Source organism: Furipterus horrens, unplaced genomic scaffold (assembly GCF_987537825.1).
Source record: "Furipterus horrens unplaced genomic scaffold, mFurHor1.1.pri manual_scaffold_6, whole genome shotgun sequence".
NCBI lineage: Eukaryota > Metazoa > Chordata > Mammalia > Chiroptera > Furipteridae > Furipterus > Furipterus horrens.
In genome coordinates, this window is record NW_028327176.1 from 72038913 (window position 1) to 72064547 (window position 25635).

General features: G+C 49.4%; 1 protein-coding gene across 10 annotated transcripts in view; it reads right to left on the minus strand.

The window, feature by feature from the left end:
• The window catches only part of INPP4A (inositol polyphosphate-4-phosphatase type I A), a 122001-nt gene that overhangs the window by 11375 nt on the left and 84991 nt on the right, over positions 1 to 25635 (minus strand). For 4 of the 10 annotated variants that reach the window (XM_090281762.1, XM_090281761.1, XM_090281758.1 and 1 more), the window contains 10 exons: positions 23600 to 23783; positions 22169 to 22387; positions 20930 to 21182; positions 17403 to 17435; positions 12833 to 13005; positions 11743 to 11866; positions 10648 to 10774; positions 6492 to 6632; positions 4200 to 4297; positions 2556 to 2668 (listed from right to left, as the gene is read on the minus strand). In XM_090281762.1, coding sequence (XP_090137888.1) covers positions 2556 to 2668; positions 4200 to 4297; positions 6492 to 6632; positions 10648 to 10774; positions 11743 to 11866; positions 12833 to 13005; positions 17403 to 17435; positions 20930 to 21182; positions 22169 to 22387; positions 23600 to 23783 — 1465 coding nt within the window. The remainder of the gene's footprint in view (positions 1 to 2555; positions 2669 to 4199; positions 4298 to 6491; positions 6633 to 10647; positions 10775 to 11742; positions 11867 to 12832; positions 13006 to 17402; positions 17436 to 20929; positions 21183 to 22168; positions 22388 to 23599; positions 23784 to 25635) is intronic. The other 6 variants (XM_090281766.1, XM_090281765.1, XM_090281763.1 and 3 more) reach the window with 3 other exon arrangements.

Sequence of the window (25635 nt, forward strand, 5' to 3'; positions counted from 1 at the left end):
CCGCGGGCCATCCATCCTCCACCCCACTTGGGCCCTGGCACAGGAAGAAGTGGCAGTGTGTGTGCCCCTCACATATGAGGGGCTCGTGTGATGGGCCCCTCCAAGCTGGGAAAGGGACACCTCAGGGAATCCCCTTGCCCCGTGGGAAGGATGTTTGGTGTCACTTCATCTGCATCGCTGGATAAAATCCTCAGTACACAGTCCCCAAATCCAGAAAGCCCTAAAACAAGAGATTTGGGGGGGGGGGTTGTGGCAACCTCATTTGGCAGCATACCTAGAGCTGAGCTGGTGGAAGCCTATTTACAATCTTTATTTATCCCTTTTGTATAAATAGTCATACTTTTCAATGAAGCAGTGTTAATGAGTTTGATTCCAGAGTGTTTCCCCAAGTCTCCTGGGATGTTAAGTCACACATATGCACCACATCACATGTATGTGCACCAACTGTATACCATGCCATTTCTCAAATAAGGACACCTGTGGATTCCAAACCATCTGGCCACAAGAGCTTCAGAAAAGGGCCTGCAGACCTGTACCAGACACCGTGAGAACTGATATTGAATGAGAAACCCTCCAAGCCAGGCAGTGGTGGGCTCCAGTGACCTGCTGTGCTCCAGAAAGATCCCAGAGTCACGGTGGCACTGCCCTGAGGAAGGCACACCCTGCCCCCCCACTTCTCAGGTCAGCACTGCCAGGGCCTATGGCCACCACTGGGATGCCACCAGGTGGAGAGCACAGTGTGGTCTCATTACTGTGTCCAAGAAAAGACAAAATGGAAAAGGCCCAAACAAGTTCATCCAAGACCACCAGGAGGACAGGCTTCTCCTGAGAACAGACAAAAGCTTTTTAAAAAGAAAGAAGACGACCCTAATCAGACCCTAAGCTAGGTGAAGAATGTTTTCATTGAGATATGTAAAATTATAACTGACAGAGCAAGGGTGACCACGGACAGCTCACTGAATTCTACAAGTTGCAGAATTCATGACCCAGACACATGGCATAAACTGGGACCACAACATTCACAGATGGCACATCCAGAGCTCACATGAGGTTCCAGAAGGCAGGCAGGGGCTAAACATGCATCTCTGCCCAAGAGGGTACAATCTGCAGTGCCAGGCTCCAGTCCCCAGGGGCCACCAGCCAGCCTGGGGGCCCTGGCTGGCTTTGCCATCCGTGAGGTGAGGGGTTCAACCTGACTAATAGTACTTCAATGTTTAGCCAGGGAGCCCCTGCTCATACACACAAATAAAAATATCTAAGATCCAGAAAAGGATGCAGCTCTGGTTAGAGTGAAGATGAGAGGGCCCAGGACCTGAGTGGCTTGACATTGCTGCCCCACCCACTTGTCTCCTCCACGGGATCCCAGGTGGACAATATGAGAACTGACATGCCTAAGGGTCTCTGAGATCCTTCCAACTCTTAATCGGTGCTTCTGTACCTTGGGGCCTCTGTGGGGACAAAAAATATGGGCTGGATGGACTGCTTTTGGACCTGGAGATAGGGGATGGTCAATCATAGCTATAGATGATAGTTCTTTTTTTAATCCTCACTCAATGATAGGTGTATTGATTTTAGAGAGGGAGGGAGGGAGAAAGAGAGAAACAGCGATGTGAGTGAGAAACATGGATTAGTTGCCTGCCATATGCACCCTGACTGGGGATGGAACCCACAACCTTTTGGTGTGTGGGAAAATGCTCCAGCCAACTGAGCCACCTGGCCAAGGCAGTGATAGTTTTTCTATCATGTAGCAAGGGAAAAAACAGAACCACAGTTCCCAAACAAGGTATGCACAGGTCTCTGCATCCACTCTTGTCTATAAAGCTGTGGGAGAACAGTCCCCTAACAGCTCCCAGGCTCTATAACCAGGGCAGTGACCCAGCTGTCAGTGGAGAGTGCAGAGCCAATACCTCCAGGGCAGGGCAATGTGTGTCCATCCTTCCCCTATGCTCAGGTCAGGCAGGGAGCTGGGATGTCATCTGGGGCCACTTGTGAGTCCCAATAACAAACAATGCTGCCGTGGAGATGAGTTAAACCCACCCTGTGATGGGTGAGTGAATGACTAGCTGTGACACCAGACTCAGAGCAGGAACCTGAAACTCCACATATTTGAAGTATTAAGTGCTCAGGCCTAAGAGGAGATCCAAGCTGCAGCGTAAGATAAACACTGTTTACAGGGACTGTAGGGGTCACCGGTCTCTCTTTGGACCTATTAGAAGATGCAGGAAGCAGGGAGTTTAGCTGGTATTGACTGTGCAGGCGACTGAGGGGTCTGAGGGTGACAACGACCATCAGTCTGGTTATTAAATGCCCCATGGGACAGATTCTGGCTCAAACTTATCAGAACTCAGGCAGCCTGAGAGTCATGAACTCACAGGCAACTTTCAGTATCTCCTGAGTTTTGGGACATGCTCAGTGTCCCTCTCTTATGTCCACATGGAGAAACGTGCTCTCCATTCCTGCCCTAGGTATGGATTTGTTGTTATTGTTCTTGCTATTATTACTATTACTGGCAGCAGGAACAGCTATAGCACCCTTTCCCTCACTGTCATGCACACCTCAGCAGCTTGCCATAGGATGTCCACATTCTTGTTCTTCCTGGCGTGGACGTTCTGGCCAAGGAACCGCAGCAGCTCCGGCAGGCATGTCTGGCTCCGAGACCGAGGTAAGCCTAGAAGAGAGGAAGGCTGGGAGCTGCTGCCACACCCAGGGACACAGCCCAGTGAGTCGTCTAGGCTCAAAAATGGCCAAATGAAGTTTCTGGCTGAAGCTGGAAGTTTAATGGGATTTAAGCAAGAAAGCAGGGATGTATTTAGGCCCTGGACCTGGCTACCAGTGTGGTGAGCAGTTCACTACTTTCACTGCCATTTCAATTCCGCCTGCAAAGGGCACTCACTTCATCCCCTTTCAGCTCTTCCAAGGGGCTGGGGGGGGGGGGGGGCAGACGCTGAACCACCAAGGGCAGGAGGGAGGGAGGGCGGAGGGAGGGGGACTGATCTAGTCTTCACAACCTTCCTCAGGGATGGAGGATGCTTTGGGCAGTGGTGTCAACCACTAAGGGGGCTTGGCCATCGCTGGGGGATGTGGGAGGGGGACATGGACTCCGAGTGGCCCAGGCAGGCGTCTTCCCACCCTCCCCAACAGCTCCCTCTGCCACGACATCTCCAAGACCTTCCGGGACCCCTCAAACCGAAGATCAGTCATACTTCTATCTCACCTAATAAACCTGGCATGTTTGGACACTGGGAGCATCAGAGAAAAGGAGGAGTCTCAAGGACTCAAGGACATGGCTAAGGATAACAGCTATGGTGCCCATATCTCCAGATCAAAACCAAATATGGGGAATTCTGGGATCTAGCTGCATATGTAGTGTTCACCATAAAACCTCACCCTGGTGGACACAGGATCCTATTCTAATTGTTTCAGACTCTCAGTGCCATGCCGGTCAGAAGACAGGGCAGAAAGAGAGCAACAGAAGCAGGCTCAGTCTGTCATGAAGGCTGTGGGTGTCCAGAGGAGGCAAGTTTGGGACAAATCAGAGTTCAGCCTCCTGGAGACCATCTTATTTCCCCAGATCAAGTGTAGCTCATTCCAGGCACCCCTGCCACCCCATTTAGTGAACACCTGCCCACTGATGAACAGAGCTGACAGAGAGGTATTCACCGTGTGGGTTCCATCTACTCAGCCTCACAGACCAGTGATTCTGCACGGGCTAAAAGCTGCACATAGGCTGCCGCTCCCCCAGCCTCCTGGGTAGTGTCCAGACCTGCTGGCCCGCCCTGGAGAGGCTCATGCCCAGGTAGCTTTTACTCCTGTAGTCACCCCTCCTTGGCCTTGTCACCAGGCCACATTAACATTTCCTGGGGCCTTGCATCACTGGAAATTATCTGCCCCCCAAAATGCTAAGAACAGAACTCCCCCTTCCCAACCATAATGCTTGCCAGTGACTAAGACACGTGTGACAGTGGCCTGTGTGATGTAGGTGGGAAGAGGACTGGCCAGAAAGGACACCCCGAGGCCTGCAGCCTGAGGACCATTCTCTAGGTGGGGTCTTGACTGGGCAGGGTCTGAGCGGGTAAAAGGGTTGCCATGGGGGGCAGGGTGCAAGAAGGGAGTGCCACACGGAGTGGCAGGAAGCACTCAAACACCCAAAGTGACATAAGACGATGGGTGGGACCTATCACAAGTGAAGAAATACTTACAATCCTCAGGCAAAACTTCCTTGAACTGCTCAAAGTAGGAATTTAACCGCACCAAACTCTCCACATTGATAACTTCTTGTAAAGACGTATCGCCAAACCTTTGGAGGTCACAGAAGACGCTGTTAGATGGCTAATGTCACTTTCTTCTAGTACGACCATAATGCACCAAAGCCTAGAACACTGATTTTCTCAAACATTTACTGTGCACATTGAATTCTGAGCCACTTTCCTCCTCCCAAGCATAAGGCTGTCTCCACTGTGTTGGTGACAAGTTCAAACCCATTTCATTAGCAGGAGCCATGCATGATGGGTTACAGACGTGCCCGAGAGGTTATGAGAACTCAAGCTGTACCAGCCCCTTGCGCAGCACAGCTCAGAAACCCTGACAGCGCGTGGCTGGGAGTCCCTGTGTCCTCCCATCCCGGAGGTACGTAGGAGAGGGGAGAGCAGTGGGGTGATGGCTGGGGAGTACGGACACAGTCCTGTATGTGGTCTGAAGTTGCACTCTGTCTGCTGAATGACCACACCCGACAGCTGTTCCTCCTGGGCGCGTGGAGACTCTAGCTCTTCTCAACAAGCAGCTTCGCCCTGCCCACCATGCAGGCAGTCAAGACGTGCCGAGGGCATAAGGGAGAGAAAGAGGAGAGCCAGCACCAGGGAGGTGCAAAGCGGTCACAGAAACATGCAGGCTCCGGACTGACTTTGGCCAAATGGATGCGCAGTCCAGCTCTACCCCGCCCTGCTGAGTGATCTTCCTACACAGCAGTATCTTCATGGCCCCATGTCCTTGCTCAGGAGGCAGGACTCCCTCCTGTGAGTCCACCACAGCCTGCCCACCCCTGAGAACCACATGGCTTTTTCCCTAGGCACCTGTCGCCTTGGGAGTCTCCCTGGGGCATGGCAGCCAAGCTTATTTTTGAGCTGAGGGGAGAGTCCCAGGAGCAAAGCAAAAGCCCTGCACTCACCCCACCATCACGTCCTTCTCCACCTGCCACCTCCACTCACTGCACTGGGATCCTGCTTCAGCCCTTCCCCAAACTGCGCACCAGAGTCACCAGGAATGGCAGCTGCCATTCGCAGGAGAGGTAGCTCTCTTCCCTGGAATGAACCCCCTGCCTGGCCCTGACGCACCCACTCTCCATCTACACAGAGCATGATCTGCTCCTGGCTCCTGAGCTCGGTGTCCCCACTCCACTCCTGACCTAGAAACCTGACAGTCACTCTCCTTGCTGTCTCTGTCTCTCTCACACTTGCCCAACTGAAGACCCGGCCATCAATTTCACTGCTGAAATCATTTGCCACTGACATGGCCCCTGCCTGCCTCTGGCTGGACTCTTTCCAACAACCTCCCCAGCACACTGTGCCCTAACATCATTCAGTACACAGCCAGCAAGCAATCTACAGTTCTTCCGCATCTCCCACCAGCCACACCACATTTGCTAAGTGGGGTGACCCTACACCTAGGGGCCAATATCCATTGGGTTTAAAAGCCCAGCGGGAATATAGCCTGTCATCCTAGAGACCAAATGTCCTTCACAGAAAGACCTTTCTATTCTAAAGCACACACAGCACATGAATGTAATGTAAAGTCAGAAAGATTTTCATGTACTAGTGATAAAGGTCACTGCAGACTGCACACATCCAATCCCCTCCTCCTCTGCTGCACACGTACTCAATACACGTGCACACACACACTTGCACAAAGGATTCCTCCTCACTGCCTGGAAGGTGACCCTGGGGGGAGTTTACATAGCATAAGCTTTTAGGATCAAGATGGGGCTCTCAACATGGCATACAGGCCTGTCTAACCTGACCACTGCCCATCCTGCCTAGGACCAGCCTCTGGCCCACAAGCAGTTTGTCCCTGCCTGCCTTTGGCTCAGGGTTCTTGGCGGGGGACGCCAGGTCTCTCCTTTACCTCCTCATCTGACCAATTCCTACTTACTCTTCAAAACCCACTTCAGCAATCACCTGCCACAGGAAAGCCCACATCGACCCTCTCAGACCTTGTTAGGGCTCCTACTGCCTGCATTTATTTTCATCCTTGCACCCATATCTCTTTCCTCCCAGCCCAAGTCTCCTGAGGACACAGGCCACATCTGGTTCATCTTTGTGTCCCCAGCACCAAAGACAGGGCTGGGTATATGGTTGCACTTAAAGACCATTGGCCAAAGGAAGGAAGGGATGACAAAGTCCACCCAGCACTTCAAGCCTGAGGAGGGCTAAGTACGCTTTCTGCATCACCTCAGTGACTACCCCAGCTACTCAGTCCTGGGAGGGCTGAGCACACACCTCTCAGCCAGCGTCTGCTGCTCGTTAATGCCCACGTTGAAGAGGACGGGCTGCACCCGAAGCAGCATGCCGCTCTGGATCTCCCGAGGCAGGGCATCAAACAGTGGGGCCGGCAGAGGGATCCGCACATTAAACCCGTCCCTAGGAAACGGGAGAGAGGACGAGGAGGGGTTAGGCTTGTGATGGGGAGGTGGGAAAGGAGGCATGTGAGAAGAGGCAAACCAGCTCTCCTCAACGTGGAGCGTGGGCTGGCCATCTGGCTCAGTGATTTCCGGACTGCTGGGTGTGACCTTTAAAGGATGAGATTAATGTAGAGGGTTGTAATCGGCACTTTTAACTGAATGAAACAATACAACAAAACGAAGAGTGCGTGGCAGGGTCTTCCTATCAAGATGGCAGTGAAGGGAAATGCAGTACCCACCTCCTCCCACAACCACATCATTACAACTAAACTACAGAGCAACCATCATTGAAAACCACCTGAGGTCTGGCTGAATGGAAGTCCTACAACAGGGAATTAAAGAAGCCACAATGAGACTAGTAGTGTTACCAGGAGACAGCCTGTCTGGATCACCAAGGAGGCTCTGGCTTGTAGCAGTGCTGGGAGGAGGCTGAGAGTAGGGAACAGGAGGGGCTGCCAAAGGGAGAGAGCTAGCTAGGCCCTGGAATGGAACCTGGGAGCCACTTGTGCATCAAGCCACGCTCCTTGGGGACAGAAGTCAGAGGTTTAAGTACTGAAGGCATGCACCTGGCCAAAGGATACTTATACAAACTGCCCAGGGTAACAGTGAGGACACTGAGTTTCGCAGTGCATCACCAGGCTGCACTTCCACAGGGCATAATGCCGTATGGCCCACATAACTGAGTGCATGCCCTGTCAATACTCCGCCCTTGGGGCAGACACCACACCACACCACCCCTCCCACAGAGGCCGCTCTTGGTGCTTCCTGAGAGGCTGTGTGGGGTTTCCGGGGATTCTTTACTTAGGCCTATGGTTTGGTGCTCTCTGTTGGTGGGCTCTGAGTGAGGGCAACTTGCTGTATGCAGGGACTAGGGTGTGGGGGGATGCGGAGTCGATTGGTCAGGGGAGTCCCCCTCATCAGCCAAGGTGATGGCAGGGGGAGGTTCCTACACTTGAGTGTGAGCAAGGCTAGCAAGATAATTGTAAAAAGGAAAAAGACCTCCCCCCACTTCCACTTGCAGATTGGGAGTAGGACCAGGGGAAAGCAGGCACATGTGCCATAGAAGTCAGAATGGCAGTGGCGGGGTGCTGGACCAAAGAGGCCCACCAGTCCAGCCTGGGGAAAGAAAGGATTGGCATGGAGGTGAACCCATCCAAGGCGTGTGAAAGCACCTGGCCCATCCCACACCCAAACTAACATAATCCCAGAGGAACAAACAAACTTGCTCTCTTTTGTCCTCTGGCTTCCTGGCTGGGGATCTGCACTTGGACGGTGGGCTTGCCTATTCTCTCCACGGGTCACGTGGCCTTAGCAGTCATGGAACACATGGCCTCCATGATGAAACCTCTCTCTCAATCTCTTGCCCACCCAGTGATGCACTGGCTGGTGAATTCACACAACCTTGCAGCCATAGCAGCCGCATGGTCCATGGCCACACAGGCTCCACACACAGGTTCCAGGAGGAAGCCTGAAATGGACTGCGGCTGGGAAAAAGCTAAGCTACCTGGATGACCACTTAGCAGTCGCCTGTGAGCTCCAAAGGACAGTACTTTAAAATGAAACAGGAACTCTGGACACTGGCCGTTGTCTTGGTCTTGCAAAGGAGATGAGCTTGAGACAGGAGTCTCCCATTCTCCCAGATCATGCAACACCTGAATAAAACCTCTTCTCTTTTACACCGGCACCTGCCTTACAAGTTTGGCTTTTGTGGCAACAGGCAGACAAACCCCCATTTTTTTGTTTGGTAACAGTAGGAAGGGCGGAAATGTGTAATGGGCTGGTCTCACACCCACATGTGCTGAATAAAAACTGTGAGGCATATCACGGCTGTGGAGGTTCCCCCTAAGGAACAAGAGGTCTCAGCTCCAACCAGGCCCCCTAGCCCAGAGTTCCAGTGCCAGGAAGAGAAGCCTCCATAATTTCTGGCTGTAAAAACCAGCAGAAATTTAGGCAGAGGGAGACAGAGGGCAGCCCAAGCAGTTCCTCTTAAAGGACCCCCAGAAGGACTTACTCAAACTCACTCCCTCTGAGCTCCAATGAGAGAGCAGCAGCTTGAAAGGCACTAGAGAGACATATGGGGAGGAACTGAATTGTCTCACATTGGGACAAGAGCTGGGGGCAGCTTTCTCCTAGACAGAACTGCTGATAGAGGCCACTGTTTCTTTTCTGAGCTCTTCCCCCAAAGAGCTGGCATGCAGATGCAATATCTGAGACTCCATCAACCTAGTTAACACTGTTAACCCCACCCTGGTAGCTGCCTAAGGCCCAGCCCCATCCAACTTTCAGCCCCATCCAACTTTCAGGCCCACCCAGCTGTTTCCAGCAGCTTTTCCATACCAATGGCCTGTCTTGGCTCATGCTTCAGATTTTTCTAAAATCTCTCGAACTAGCAGCATCTGGCCTCAGTGTCCCCCATACCTCTCACCACGTGGCCCCAGGCCTGGCACTAGCAGCAGCTGGCCTTGGTTCATAGTTCAGCTGTGCCTGGGCACCTCCAAGCCCAGCACAAGTAGCAGCTATCTGCAGACAGCTTTGAAGCTCATGTTGGTTGGCTTGGGGAGAACACAGGTGATGGTTGACCTTGGCCCGCATCTCCCAGAAGGCTTCGGACCATGTCGAAGCACCACCACCCAATCACCTTCACAAGTGACACACCCACGGGGTAGACTCAGCAGGTGCCAGAGCCCCACTGAAGTTAATTCCTGCTCTGTGGAGTGGGCCCTTGCACAGCGGATCCTCCATGGTGGTCGGTGGGGGGTAGTCAGTGGTCACAGCCAGTCCTTGCTAATGATTGGCCTGGAGGTAAGTTCTTTCCACTGATGTGCCAACAGTAATCAAGGCTCAGCTACAAGGTAAGGGTGTACACAGCCTGCATGAAGGAGGCACCTTGAATACCCAGCTTGGGTGATCGGGGAGGCTGTGCTGCTGGACCCTACAGGACACCTACTGGGAGACATAGGAGCTCTAGTTAATACACAGAAACAAACACAGGGAAGCTGCAAAGAAACATGTCCCAAATGAAAGAATAGGACAAAACTCCAGAAAAAGAACTAAACAAAATGGAGACAAGCAATCTACTAGATGCAGAGTTCAAAACACTGGTTATAGGATGCTTAATGAACTTAGTGAGAACATCAACAGTATAAAAAAAGGACCAGTCAGAAATGGAGGCTACATTAACTGAAATGACGACTAGTTTACAGGTAATTAACAATAGAGTAGATGAAGCCGAGAATCAAATTAGTGATTTGGAATATAGGAAGTAAAAAACACAAGGGAGCTCCCATGAGACTTATTAGCTGATTTCTCAATGAAAACTTTTCAAGCCAAAGAGACTGGCAAGAAATAATCAAAGTGATGAAAAGTAAGGGCCTACAACCAAGATTACTCTACTCAGCAAAGCAATCATTTAGAATGGAAGGGCAGATAGAGCTTCCCAGACAAGAAAAAGCCAAAGGAATTCAACACAACCTAACTAATATTACATGAAATGTTAAAGGGTCTTCTTTAAGAAGAAAAAAAGATAAAAAATATGAACACTATAATGGCAATAAGGACATATCTATCAATGATTGAGTCTAGAAAAACAAAATAAACAAACAAGCAGAACAGAAACAGACTCATAGACAGAACATTTGATGGTTGCCAGATGAGAAGGAAGTTCGGAGGATGGGTGAAAAAGGTGAAGCAATTAGAAAGTACAAATTGGTTGTTATGGAATAATCATGGGGATGTAAAGTGCAGCATAGGGAATAGAGTCAATAATAGTCTAACAACTATGTATGCTGTCAGATGGGTGCAGGACTTATCGGGATGATCACTTAGTAAGTTATGTACTGTCTAATTATATAATAATGTATGTCAGCTATAACTGAAAAATCAAAAATTAATTTTTTTTAAAAAAGAGGGCATGCCAGGTAATAAACATAAATTAGAACACTGCTAGTTCTGACAACTTAATAAAATACTTCTACCGGTTTCCTGTGATGACAGGCAACATGTCAGTCGATACATTGGAAGTGGCCTGAGTGACTTTGAAGGTCACATTCCTCAAGTCCATAATTCCGAGGCTCATGTCCTCCAGCATGGCCAGCTCCTCTCCTGGATGCAAAAGAGGGAAGGGGGGCTGTTAGATGAAGGGGAACTGCCATTCTCCCCATAGATTCATCCTGGTCACAGGGCGGGGCACAAATGAAAGGTGGCGCAACGAGCTGTGGCTGTGACGCAAGGTGGGGAGACTGTGGGCATGGGCCTTTCTATGCCTCATCACTGGGCAACTCACTTTGCCCTGAGTAAATGCTGCTATGAAACCCACAGTCACATTAAAATGCAGCTGGTGGAAACATAGCCCACACTGCCCAGCCCTTTCCTGGGGAAGGAAGGTGTGGGGAGGGAGACAGATAGATACGGGGCCTCAGAAGGCAGAGCTGGCTCTTCAGAAGTGGACAGAGAGAGTGTAAAACATATTGTGGCCAGATCCTTCCACTGCACATGATTTGATGTTTATTAGATGCCTTATAATTCTAAAATTCAGCAAATACTTTAAAAATTGTTTATTTTTACATTCTCAGAATAAATAAATAAAGGTAGGGAGAAAAGAGCCTTTATAGAGAACAATTTGAAAATATCTATAAAATTTTAAAATATTTCTACCCTTTGACACAGCAACTCTCCTTCTAATAATTCAGTGGCTACAGAAATGGGTCCATAAGGGCACAGACTACGTGCAGAGATACATACATACCAACACTGTTTTCACAGGAGGAACTCAGAAACAATGCAAACATCCTACAGGAAGTTGGAGCTTAAAGAATCATCATCCATCCTCAACTAGGAAGATTCTCCAGATGCATAACAAAAACCACAAAATGAACGGGTGAGAGTAATTATACAGGACTCTCATCTGGTTCTTTCTTACATATTTTGGTGATGTTGGATTTATTTGCATCAGCATGTGTTATTTGTTTTATCAGAAAAGTACTTAGGAAGAAAGCACGGATCACATGTGACCACGGTCGTGTGAAGCCCCAGATCACAGAGGAGCAGGGTGCGGCGGCCCCAGGTCTCACCGTAGGTACTCAGCAGGCTCTCAAACTGGGCAAGCAGCCCAATGGTGTAGAGCTGCCGCAGGAAGCCGTCATCATGCAGGCAGTTCCTCAGCTTGATGATGAAGCCACAGATGAGAGCGGTCAGCTGTGGGGACAAACACCTCCTCACCCAATGGCAGTTGCCCTGGCCCCAGCTACTCTGCTTCCTCGCTCCAGTCGACCTTGAGCAGGACCCCTCTGCCTTGGGGTCTGGGGGTGGGAAATGCCTGACTCTGGGACCCCAGTGAGAGTGTGCCATGCTCCAGGCTCAATACTCTGTTGCTCCCAAGGGTAAGTTTCGTTTTGGCTCAGCCTCTGACCTGACCTCCCTGCATTTACTCCTTGACTAGAACCTTCTGGAAACCAAATTAATTCCCCTCAGTGAAAGGGTCTATATACTCACAGTTCCATACCAGCTCTGGCAGGGACCTGAGGTGACCACAACAAGGAACAGAAGTGAGAGAGGACATGGTCACTCTGCATGTCTCCTCAGTGGGAGATTTTTCATGGGATGAAACAGGCCTCATGGGGATGAATGAGGACAAACAGAGGACCAACCCAATCCTCACTGGACATTCCCTTTGCTAAATTGATGACTGGCATCTATGAAACTTGTGACATTAATTTAAATTCTTCTCTTCCCTGAAGATAGCAGAAATCATTGAAAAAGTTCCATACAGCTGCAAAACTAAGCACTTGCTGTTTTATAAACAAGAAAACAGATTGCACTGACAGCAAACAGCCATGTCACCCTCACTGAACTCCTTTGTAGGGAAAAATAAAAAAGGCAGCAAAGAGGCCTGAGCCCTGGGCAGCGCCACCACATCCTCGGGGCAGGTGGAACAGGTGTGTGCATTCCCAGTGCCGGTTCTTAGGGAGAAGCCGGTGTGGAATCAGATCCACTCCTAAACGTAGGTTCCACCCTCCATGTTAAAAATCTAGATCTCCAGGTTAAATAAATGTTAAAGCAACAGGAAAAAGAATATGTTGCCATCTGTGGTTTCTCCAAAGTGCCGAGAGAGAAAAAGGCTTCCTGTGCCTGTTTTTCTGGGACAAAGGTGCTGGGCCTTACGGTTTGGCAGAAGACCACGTCGCGGCGGTGCTGTAGGCTCAGGTAGGTGGCTATGGTGGGTGCGCTGTCCTGCATGAGCAGGAAGACCATCGCCTTCTTGGCCTTGTCGCTCATCATGGCCACGCAGTCCGTGAGCGTGGTCAGCAGGGGGTAAAGGGCCTCACTCCATTCACCTGAGCACAGGGGGCGGGGGTGGAAGATGGTGTTTGAGAAGGAAGATTGAAGTGTAAGATTCTAGAAGTCTAACAAGGTGGCCGTCCCTAACCCACACTGCTCTCCCACTCCCACTCCCACCCCTTCTGCAGCTTCTAACTCTGCCTGGCCCATGCTCTGGCCTCAAATGGTGCCAAGTTCCGCCTGGATACAATCCAGCCTCTCACCTTCCAGCCTGAAGCTTTCCATTAAACTCAATGTTAGTTATGGGATCCTGACACATGCCTGGTCTCCTAAACCTATGGGAACTCCACATATAAATATCCAAGACTATTTTTTTTTTTTTTTTTAGGAAAACAGAAAGAAAAACAAAACTTCTGCAAGTCATGACTAATGAAAAAGTTTTTTCTGTCTGCAGAGGCCAAGCCCCTTTGACAGCACCAATGGTCCCCCACCCCGGGATAAGGGCACCCAGAAAAGTGACCTGTTGCCTTGCTTCTCTTATCTCAGGTATTAAGGAAGACTCCTATCCTTCTAGAGCAAAGGAAAACCCCATCCTTGTTTAGCCTTTGTGCAACTGGGCTAAATTCCCCTTTGCACATCTGGAGAAAAGACTGTCCACACCATCCCATGTTTTCAGCTCCCAGAATGTCCCTTTCCTTCTGCACTCACTCTCTTCCCCACCCGACCCTCCTGCCAGGAAGCCATCTATTTCCAGCCTGGGTTTCTTTTCCAGGAATGTAAGGAAGCTTTGACCCTGTACCAAAACAACCTTTTAAAAATAGAACCTTGGGGGAGAAAAACAGGGTGAAAGGTATTTTTGCCCTTGGCTCTTTTTTTTTCCTTTCTACTTAGAAGACATTTAAAAGGGAGAAGACACGCCCTTAGGAGTTATATTTTTAACAGATCACAAAACCCAGAAATAGTCACTGGGTCATCACCACTGGGTGCGCCCACCACACACATACAGCAGAGGCAGTGGAGTGAAGCCAGGGCAGTGCGTACCTCTGAGCAGGAGGTGTCAGCCACAGAATGCCCACCAATGTCACTGCACTCAGGAAGGCTCTGGGGCCACATGAGCAGCACATCTGCCAAAGGGGCTCTGTCTCAGATAAACACAGCAAGAAGGGCGACCTGGCTCTGCTCTCTCAGTGTGTTTAGCGCTTCATTGAAAAAGAAATCTAGAGAAATGCCTAAAACCTGCAAAAGGACTTCCCTATAATCAGTGTTTAGTGAGTGTAGAGTTTTGAAGTATATGAAGCTATTCAAAATTTGGCAATGACCTAACTATATATAGGCATACTGTATGTGGACAAGGATTTATATGTGTAATGGAAAAATCAGGCTTAAATTTAGAAAGTCTACAACAGAAAGGTCTTAGCAAATAAATCATGGTGACAAAAGAACCCTGGACAGAAGCGTGGAAAATGTGAGTCCTGGCCCCAGCTGCCGCTGAGCAGTGGTGGGCCGTCGGCAGGCCCCTCTGCCCTCCCAGTTGTGTGGGTCCTTGATAAAATGGGAGAGTCCTGCTATATAATATCCAAGTTTCTTTCTTCCTCTAAAAATCTGAGACCATGTTTTTGTTTCTTTGAAGAATTCTGTTGAATGCATGTCAATTATATTCAGCAACTATTAACAAACGCCAATGGCAACTAAGTTTTAGTAGCCAGATAATTTGGGGAAAGGTAGGCAGTCATAAAAACTGTTCACGAAGAAGTAAATGCTCTTAGAGCAAATGTTTTACTTTCTTTTCCACTTAACATACATATATACATATGTAATGAATATGAAAATTATGATCATTTTAACCTGAAAATGCTCAAAACATATTAGTGGTCCTATCTGACTAGACAAACCCTCTCCACAAAGCAGCTTTTGACTTTCCCTACTTCTCCTTCAAATAAAAGAATCCACAGAAGAATGACTCACTTCTGCTACATTAACAAACAAGTGCGCGCGCGCGCGCGCACACACACACACACACACACACACACACAATTGGGAGTATAGAAAGAATGGTTAGAAAGCACTGGGAGCTTGTCCTAGAGGAGAGGAGATGTGGACCTGGGTGGGGAGGAGTCTGACATCGGCCCAGAGGGGGCTCAGACATGATGTGGCATGAGCCGTCATCTGCACTGCCTGCTGAGGGCTTCGCTTTATAACTGTTTTCTCACGTAAGCCACTGACAGGTAAGGAAACGGGCTCGGCAAGGCTAAGGAAGACACGCAGGCAGACTGGCCACCTGTACACACCTCTGACTAACTCTACACTCCCTGAGATTTCTGTGATGTCACGCTGCTTCAGAGGAGGGGTTGAGGGGTAATACCTATTGGGTCAATATAAGGAGAAAACTAAAATTTAAAACGTCCGAACAAAATGAATTTCAGAGACAGTAACGAGATGTCTACCCAGGACCTGTAGTTACATGAAGGCATCTGGGATGTCAGGGTTGGGGAAGGGTTATATAGTCTGTTTCCTTCATCAAGAAAAGTCTTGCTGGGAAAGAAAAGAGCAGTGACTAGCAATGCCCATAGTGATGTAGTCGAGTCACAGTCTGGGGCAAGCTCCTCATCTAGTTGCTAACCTGTAACACTTGCTGGCTGGTAACCAAGCCATGGACCATACTTTTTGCGTTTTTTTTTTTTTTTCTCATTGATAGGGGAAGGAGGGAGGGAAGGAGATTGAGAGAGAGAGAGAGAGAGAGAGTGTGTGTGTGTGTGTGTGTGTGTGTGTGTGTGTCCAGACTCAATAAGGTTCTGCAGGAAAAGACAAAGGAATTCCTGGCAGGAGACCATTTTAGTTCATTTGACATCAACTGTGGACATGCCACCAGCATTTCTGGAGAGGACACAACTGACACAAGCCAGGAAAGCCCTACAAGCCAGGCACGGTCTGTGTGCTGCTGCCTGGGAACCCACTAGTCTCCCCATTAGTTCTATAAACTTCAGGACACTGTACTGAGGAGAACCCTGAGCTTCTAAGGGGCAGGTTCATGATTCTGCCACTGCTCTCCTGGTCCTGGATGCTGGGTATGGTCTGAACTTCACCACCTCAGGATCCAGGGAAACCAGCTCAGCATGAAGGCTCAGACCGGCCATGTAGGTAAGCTGAGGACTGGAAGCACAGGGACAGAGATGAGGGAGAAGGAGAAGGAGAAGGCGCAGGCCAGGAGCAGCAACGGGGGGAAGGAACCAAGTACCTACCTGTGTGTCTACCAAGACTTCGGTAGCCCTGAGGGTCCAGCGGATTGGGGTAGGAGCCCCCACACTGACTTTTTTGGAAAAGAAAAACTGTAAAGGGGCTAAAAACAAATTGGGGGTGGGGAATGATGAACCCAATTAGATTAGCCCACCGACAAGCTAACATCAACAGGGTTCTGGGGTTGTGGCCAGCAGCCATCCCCACTGAGCTGAGCTGGAACCTTGGTGCTGTGTGAGCTAAGAGGCCTTGCTAACACCTGACAGGAACAGTCTGGTAACTCCGCAATTGCCTTTTTGCTGCCCTCTAGAAACAAAGCAGGTGCCCTGCTAGCTCTCATTTATATTCAGTCAGAAATGTGTGGTCATCAGACCATCATGCAACTGTTTTTAGAGTACAGGAAAAAAGCATATTATTTGGGGGCCTCATGCTCACTCTGAGGAAACCACAGGCCACATCTGGGAAACTCAATAGGAACTAGAGCAAGAGTTGGCACACTTTTTCTGTCAAGGGCTAAAGAGAAAATATTTTAGGCTTTGGAGGCCATGGGGTCTCCACTGCAACTACTGGACTCCAACACTGCCCCACGAAAGCAGCCAGAGACAGACAGCATGTGAACACATGGGAATGACTGGCTTCCAGGAAAATATTATTTACAAGAGCAGGTGCCTGGCAGGACTCGGCTCAGAGATGCTGTTTGCCGAGCACTGACCTAGAGCCCATAAATGTTAATTTCTACATGCTGCATTTGCAGCAAAAGCCCCATCGCCAGTGCTAACTCCAACAGAAGCCCACAGCCATGCCTGACGTCTAAGACTGCATCCAGACTCAGAAAGGGTCAACATTTGGGTAGCTACCTGTTATCCAACCACTCCCTCCATGAGATGCTCCTAGTTCAGGTGAAATCAAAGGCAGTCCCCTTTTCAATTATGTACCTCTCTAATCAGGTCACCCACTGCAGGAAGCCCAACGCACTCATGGACATTAATCACCCTAAAGGGCGTAACTGGAAAAAAATGCACGTGGAGGCCTGCTTCAGGCCACAGTCCCCAACTCAGTTGGTCCCTCACTAAACCTCAGAAAAGCATGCCTCACAATGAAGAAACTCCTAAAACAATTTTCTGACTCTGGGAGCACAAGGAAATCTGATGACATAGCTACAAATGCTAGCTGTGTATTAAAAAGACATCTGTGGACACCGTGAGTGGAAACCACATACCTGGGCTGGACTCTTCAGGAGGGGGGCTGCAATCTGCACAGAAACGGAGGGCAACATGGATGATTAAGGAGCAGCACACAGTTCAAGCATCAGCAACTCAATGCTTAGAGCAACTGCTTCAGCAGCTTGCAGTAAGGTGGCTAACCTGAACAGAGAAGAGATGGGGGCCGGCCTGCCTCTTCCCTACCAAGTCACACAGATGCACTCCGGCTGCTCTGAGGCAGCCGAGCCCCCTTGGTAGTAAATACAGTTTGATTCATAGGCATGCACATTCATGCTGCTAATATGTCAACATACAATGCTCTTCTGGGGTGAGCACAATAACATATTACAACGTGATGAAGTGCCCACATCCATCCCATTGCATGTGATGGAACCCATGTTGGCTCACAACACTGGAAGCAAACTTGAAATGAGAGAGCCTGACCAGTAACGCGGAGCCACTGCCCTGCTGAGCGGTGGAACCTGGGCTACAGACTGACTGCTGAGAGCCAAAGGGAGGATCCAGTGATAAAGCCAATATAGCAGAAACATCTATGCCACTCGTTAAAATTTAAGCCAAATATAAAACTTTTATGATTAGGGGGAAGTCTAGAATTAGAATGTCCCTCCAGGTCCCTCAAGAGAATACTAACTTTAATTCGGTTTCACCTACACTGAGTCACATGGGGAAGTACTCATTTTAATTTCCCATTTCCTTTAAAAATTCTAAATTTCCTGGCTAACTGGGTGTGCCACCTAAAAGAAAACAAGTTTGAAAAGGGATCATTTGCAGTAAAAGTTTATTTTATTTTGCTGTCTAAACTTTGGTTCATACAATGTCTTCACGATATTGAAATAGGTAGTTTCAAATCCCCAAGAATAGCCAGGACCAGAGACTTTCACAACCTGTCAAACTGTCCAAGAGTGGGTGGCAGGAGACCCTTCCCTTCCAGTCACCTTTGGCAATTATTCTTCTCCTGGCAAAGGAGACCAAAAGAGAGCGTAATTGCAGGCCTCTGTGAGCTACAGACTTCAACCTCATTGTCAGAGCTCATCTGTCTAACAGAGAGTGGTGCCTGTGGTGTGGAGAAGCAGAATAGTGATTGTTAAATATCTGTCTAATGAGAATTACTGCAGGCCTTGATAAAAACACAGATTTCTGCCTTTTCTGGGAGTCTGGGAGCCTGTTTTTAGGACCTTCCATGGTAATCCCAGACAGCTGGGTTGGGATCATTCCTGAGAAGGCAGAGGATTAAAGCTGCTGGGTAAACTCATCTTTCAATCAAAAGGGAGTGAGAGCGGTCCGCTGGGGTACTCCTGGACCAGGTGCTTGTGCCTTACTTAGGTCATGGAGTCCCTTGAGATTTCATGACCACTGTGAACTTTCTCTGCTTTTTGCACCTAATCTCAGGGCACGCAAACCTGGATACAACCCACAGACTTCAGCTTAAGGACAACCTGGTCCTGGCTGAATGACTCTTTGGGGATGAGGAGAGCAAGAGTGTGTGTGGAAGGTAATGGAAGCCACAAATCCTGGTGAGGAGGAGGGTGTGGGAAGGGTGTGGGCACTAGTGGGGGAATGCGGAGGAGAGAGAGGCTTACGGATCCTCCAGTGGGTCCCAAGGAGCCCTGGCCCTAAGTGATCCCTGCCGGCCAGGCAAGACTCGTGATCAGGTCTGCAGGAGGGCAAGCCAAGTGGTAGGGCAGCTCCTTAGCAAAAGGTGAAAAGCAATGACCCAGGATGGGCAGGGAACTGGAACAAAAAGTAACGATGCCTTTCAAAAAGGCAGGGAGTTGTTTGTATGTAATAAATATGCAGGTGTGAACACAACCTGCTCATTAGGCCAAATACCTACTCCAATAACATGGAATGGTCTGAAAGTGATGACAGGGCCCAACTCTGGCCCTTGAGGACAAGAGACTGAGTAAAATCCATCGCTCACAGTCTGGTTCTTTCTGATCCTCCTGACCATGCTGAGGTCGGAACAGAGGCCTGGCAATGTGCAAAGTTGCTCAGGTAAGGACTGTGTGCTGTTAACTCAGTGGCATAAGGCTTCATGCATTTCTGTGAGTACTGATCAGTAGAGTCAGACTCTCTCAATGCATACTTCATATTCCCATCATCACAACACAGCTCGTTGGTATGACACACACAATTACACATCAAAGCCTAAATGTTTCAAGTCATAAATAAGTGCTCATTTGAATACTTTAAAACTGCATTTAAATATGTCTATGTTTGAACAATACAGAATGTATCTAGAGAAAAATGACATCTGAGTTATGGATATAACAGTCTATCTGATTAAACAAACTTCCTCCTGCATTTTAAAAAATATAATAAATTACTTTTTATATCTGCAGAAAAAATTTAAAGTACAAACAAGACAGTATTAAAAAAAAATGAGCAATGAACTTCCAAAAACATAAAAGAAATACAATTTACATTAAAAAATGAGAATACAAGCAGAGACAAAATAGCTCCATGAACCAATCACAGGCTTGGGGAATTGAACTAGAATCACTGACAAATGGGAGCGTGAGAGATGTGAACACTGCTGGGATAGAGACTCAAGGATGTGGTGCCCTGGAGACAGACTGCAGGCAGACTGAGAAGGGGAAGGGCATCTCACAGATAGAGAAAGCTTTATCAAGGAGCACGATCCTGCCTTGAATGAGTTGCCCAGTTCAGAAATTAAAAGTCTGGGCCTTACTGCTCTATGGCTGAATACCCCAAAGAGCAAAGAGGAGACAGAAGCTCGGTCTGCAGCCAGGCCCCCTCCAGCTCTTACAGGAAAAGGTGGGAGGCCCTGAGCAGCAAGGACCAAGGGGCCCTGTCACCAGCCTTAAGGCTATAAGCAGGGCCAAGCCCCGGTTATGCTCTGTGTCTCCGCAGGCAGAAAGCTCTTTCTGAAGTGTGCCACTTCATGTCAGTGTTCTACCATCCTCTGAGAGTCCCACGCTAGAGATGATAACAACAGAGGAACCTAACTCAACCCCCAGAGGCACAGGAGTGAGTGCCACCACAGACTGAGTCACCAACATGTCCCTAGGCAACGTGCCTCTGCTGGGTGAGAATGCCCAACCTATGACAACCGGCCTTCGGACAAGTTCGCTGAGCCTGCTAACAGCTGTCCTCCAGCTACGTCCCTGCACCACTCACCATGTCCTTGACTCTACCAGTTTGTAGTGCAATCAACAGCCTCATCAGAAGGGCATGTGCATTCTGGCCTCCTTCAGGTTCTGAATTAGTTCACAAACCAGAAAAGCCCAGAAGCCTAACTCTTCCTGCTGTGGCAGTTTAACCCAGGAGGACCCAGAGAGCCTGCCTTTGCCAGACACGCAGGTGCACGTGCAGGCTCTGTGGGCATAAAGCCTACGGTGCCTGTGCTCTCACTGCCCACTGCCCTATGCACTGCAGCGGCTGCTCTGCCCGACAGCCCTCCCTGCAGTCTGTGTGGAGGAGGAGGACATGGGGGCAGACACAGACAGAGAGACACAGCGAGAGGTGGAGGCAGCGGATGGGAAGCATGGATGATACGCACATGTGGCCAGGTGAGGATGGCATGCAGCAGACATGGTGGAGGGGCATGGCGAGGAATGGGCATCACAGAGAGGGTCCTCCGGTCTGATCCAGTACACGAGGCAGCCGCCGTTACCTCTCTTGCTGGCCCCGCCACCCACACAGGGGAAGGCATCCTCGCAGCCCTCGCCATGCAGGCGCTCCTTCTGCAGCAGCTTGTCCACTCGCTGGATGATGCACTCCAGGCTCTTGTCAACGTTCAGCCATACTTTCTCCTTCCAATCAGAGAGCTCGTTTGGGTCAGCTCTCCAACAGGACAGTCAGAACAGAACACAATGCAAACCATCCTCTACGGATCCCCCCACCCAAACCATCAGGCTTATTTAAACACTACAAGACTTAGAAACATCAATAGGATTTATAATTCCTCAAACACAATTAAAGTTGTATTTGCTTTTCAAAAAATGAATCAATGTCCTGGGGTTGCTGGTTTTAAAACTTGGGAGATATTTTCTAGTAACTGTCGTAGAGGCCAGATGGGACTTCCCAGTACCTTCCTGAGTGAAGAGAAGGGCCATAGGACCCTCCTGCCTCCTGCAGACCTCCTACAACTCACATCAGAGCAGACTGAGGTCTCTCGTGGATGGGAAAGAATGGAGACAGCCGATCACTTCAGAGGGTGGTGAGGAGGAGGTGAGGGAGGGGCAGGGTGGGGGGGACAGGATGCCCGATCAGGGCTGGAAGAGCACTTGGCTGCGGAGTAATTCAGTGCCTCATGGGTCTGCTTCTACACATTCTGACAAATGACATAACAAGTTCTATGGTATGTCCCCTCCTTCGGGAGATCATGATCTGCTCTGGGGGACACCTCTATGAGAAAACAATGGGATGTGGTGTCAGGGCAGAGTCTCCCAAAGGTTCACATGCTGCCCCAGCACCTGATCTCCCACATCTGCAAATATCCAAGCAGCCCAGGGGGCTGAGCTGACCAGACAGGGAGGGAGCAGGGAGGCATGGTGAGGACTCCGGGGAGGAAATCGCCTCTATACAGCCAGGTCTGAGAACGGCCAGCCCACAGCAGCCCTGCTCCTCAGATGGACACACCCTCCCTAAATCTGGTGGCCCATCTCAAAGGAGACTCGGAGCTCGTCTGTAAAGGTGCAGGCCCTTTAGGCCCCTCTGAGGGGAGAGACTAGTGGGAAGTTTTACATTTTTAACCCGAGCTCAGCAGCATAATGAGGGCCATGGACAGCAGACTCACCCACTCCTCCTCGTGCCAATCCACCTGCAGTGAAGACCGGCTGTTCCTGCCTGTCCACCTGGCCATGAGGGTGTCCTGGTCATTCCTGAGCATCACCTGCTCCTCCTCGGTTGAGGTGGGGGAGGGCTTGGAGGCGATGTAGTCAGGCCGGGCCGCGTTCAGCCCATGGATGGAGTTGGCCAGCAGCTTACAGTCGCAGACGGTAACCAGCTGCCGGGTCTGCAGGTGCACACACACCAGGCCACTGAGCCCCAGACCAGTAGCTATAAGAACTGTCCTCTCTGAGAGCTTGGGAACTGACCTGAACCCAGCATTCCACCCTCTCTCTGTCTCCACAGGACGCCGAGCTTAGACTGCCTCATGACCGACCTGGCTGATTCTCAGTCAGAATTTCCCACCAAGAAGACTGGGAGAACACGAGGAGGATGAGAGTAGGCTGAGAAACCTCTGAGGATCCTTGCCCCCTGCCTGCCTCTCAGCATGACCTCACCCAAGAAAGGGCCTTAAAGACAGCCCAGTGTCCCAGCCTTCAAGGACGCCGGGACTGTCCCCTCTGATGTCAGGGGCTACCCTTACTCTGGTTCAGTCACTTAAGCTTGTCATCTTGCATCTACTACCTGGAGCCCCATGCTCTGGGCAGAGGCTTCCTGGCAGAGCACTCCTAGGTCTGAGGAATTCTGTATGCAGCACAAGTCTGTGGCTTATCATGTTATGTCTGACATCTTTCTTTTCCAAATTGCTCAAATCCCCAGCTTTCAATCTTTTTGCTGGTGAACACATGTGAAGGCTATAACATGTTCTCTTCAAGAACGATAGCTCACCGCAGCACAGCGGTTGTGACTAGGGTAGTGCAAACAGAATCTGTGTGTGTGTGTGAGTGACATAAGTGAGTAATTTGAAAAAGCATCACCCTTCAAGATGTGATGTACCCAATGTCCCCTGGTCTAGACAGACATTTATATATTTTAAATTAGGATCAAATTGCCATTGGTTAAAGGCTGGTTTACTGATTATATATAAGCCAAGCCAATAAAATGACACTGTTCTAGTGTTGTATCTGTATAATAACTCACTTTCTTTTTTTAAAATCCAAGTATAACAGAATAGTGGCCAAAATTTTGAGTAGGTGGTTACTAAGAAAGCTGTGGGACTGGTCCAGACTTAAGTGACCCCCTAGTACTTGCTGGGAAACACCTCACCTCTGCATGAAGCAGCAGCTGCCATTAGAGCCCTGGGCTTGTCCTTGGCCTGTCCGCACCCAGGGCTGTGACAATGGGCAAATCACCAATTCCCCCAGACCTTGTAGGAACTGGGTCTGCAGCTAGGTCTTCAAGATCATCCCAACGTCACCCTTTGTGGGAACGGCCCTGGGCACACTATGCCAGAAACCCAGGGGAGCCCTGACCCACAACAGCAGGCAGCCCCTTCTACCTTGTCTGCCAAGATGGCGAGTGTCCTTTCGAGGCCAGTGGCAGACCTGTCCTTGGCCGCCCTCGAGAGCCGCTCTGCGTAGTAACTCACTTGGGTTTTCAGGGTGTTGATCTGGGCAATAATCTCCTTGGCTCTGATGATGTCCTGTGGTATATAGACTATGGACTGGCAGCCGGATGATGTACTAAAAAGAATAAGAACAGATCCTAAGGGGTTCTCTTGAATCGATGAGGCTGGTAGCACCCTCCCAACCCCAGCCCATGACCAACACAAAATAAAGCATTGTTACTCAGGAACGTTTTCCTAGGCTGGGGAGCTGTTGATGCACAAAAGCAAGCCTCAGGAGATCTTTCTGTCTGTGTGTAGATGCTTGAAATATTAACATACAATTAATTCTATTTATATTTGCCTGTATCTGTATTTATACCATGTGTATGTATTTGTGTGCAGGTATTTTCTTTTAATTTTAGAGAGAGGAAGGGGGACAGAAAGGGGGGGAGGACATTGATTTGTTGTTCCACTTATTTATGCTTCATTGGTTGCTTCTTGGAAGTGCCCTGACTGGAGATAGAACCCACAACCTCAGCTTATTGGGACAACAGTCTAACCAACTGAGCTACCTGGGCAGGGTCTGGTGTGTAGATACTAAACCCAGCAATTACCCAAGTGCTCATAGTCTTTCACCTAAGAACCTCACCTGTCAAATTCTAAGCAGGACTAAGTGGAGACATGGGGTCTGCTGATGCTAGAAGGTGTCAGTTTATCACAGTGAAGGAGACTTTCATGGGTGCTGGACTTTGCCAAAAGGATCCCCGGTTTTTCCTTTGGCCTTCCATGCACATACCCACAGGTCTCCAAACCTCCTGCACACACCTCTGTCCTGTGTCTGAGCTCAGCAAATCATCAGAAAACTGGGCTCCCTCCCCCTACCCTCTCCAGGACTTCTCTACTTTGAAAAAATAACATTCCATTAGATGAGGTAAAGAAATATCAAGCCAGTGGCCAGGCCTGGATGCCTCAAACCTGGGAGCTTTGGAAACCTACTTGTTTCTCCGTCCCTTACTCCTGGCCAACAAGCAGCATGTATATCTTGGGGTCTGAAGTGAAAGCTACAGCCCAGCCACTGCCAGGCACAAATAAATGCCAGCCTCTGGAGAACTAGGACGCTGAGCTACATGGGCCTGCACGGGGCCTGGCTGGCATGTTTGGCTCTTCTAGATGGAGATACTAAATTTCATGTCTTTTAGCTAAGATCCCAAATCAATCCAATGTTATAAATTGATTTTTCAGACCATGTGTGGAAGCAGAGGAGAGCAGGGAGGGAGAGATAAGGAGCCAATGCAGAGGTCTCTCCCACAATCTGAAGTCGTGGGCTCTGGCTGGAGTGGGTGTCCCATGCTTTGTGGAATGAGGGGCCCTGACTGGTTCTCTCAGAGCTGCCCTTTGAGTTTGGGGGAAGAGAGAGAAGGTGGAGAGCCAAGTCCTCCATCACCTTCCCTGGAGATGGGAGTGATTTGGGACAGGCTGAGAACCTCTTCCGATGGGCTCTTTCCAGAGTAACCTAAAGGTGAGTCACCGAGAAACTTCCCTGGACGAAATAAGGGTTGAACATGCAAAAAGCAAAACTCAAAGCACCCCAGAAAGAAACCACACGAAGCCCACACACCACAATAAAAATGACAGATTGCCAGCAGCCCATGCAGCACTGTGCTCCAGCAACATGGTCTGACAAAAGTCAACCACAGCTCCATGCCTTTCCAATCTGCAATCACTTCCCAATGAATAGCTGCCATTTACGACAATTTGGTCTTAAAAATGCAATCTCAAAATAGAATTTAAAAAACCATTTATTCCTCCCAGATCCCGATATTTAGAGCACACATGTAATGTGTGCTACGTGCTGACATGCATGTGTGTATGTACATGACTATGTATGCTTCAACAAACACATACCCTCCCCCACACCTGAGAAAAGCATCACACCCACTCGCCCTGTCCTTACAAGTCATGTCCTAATAGTAACTGGGACCTTCTGC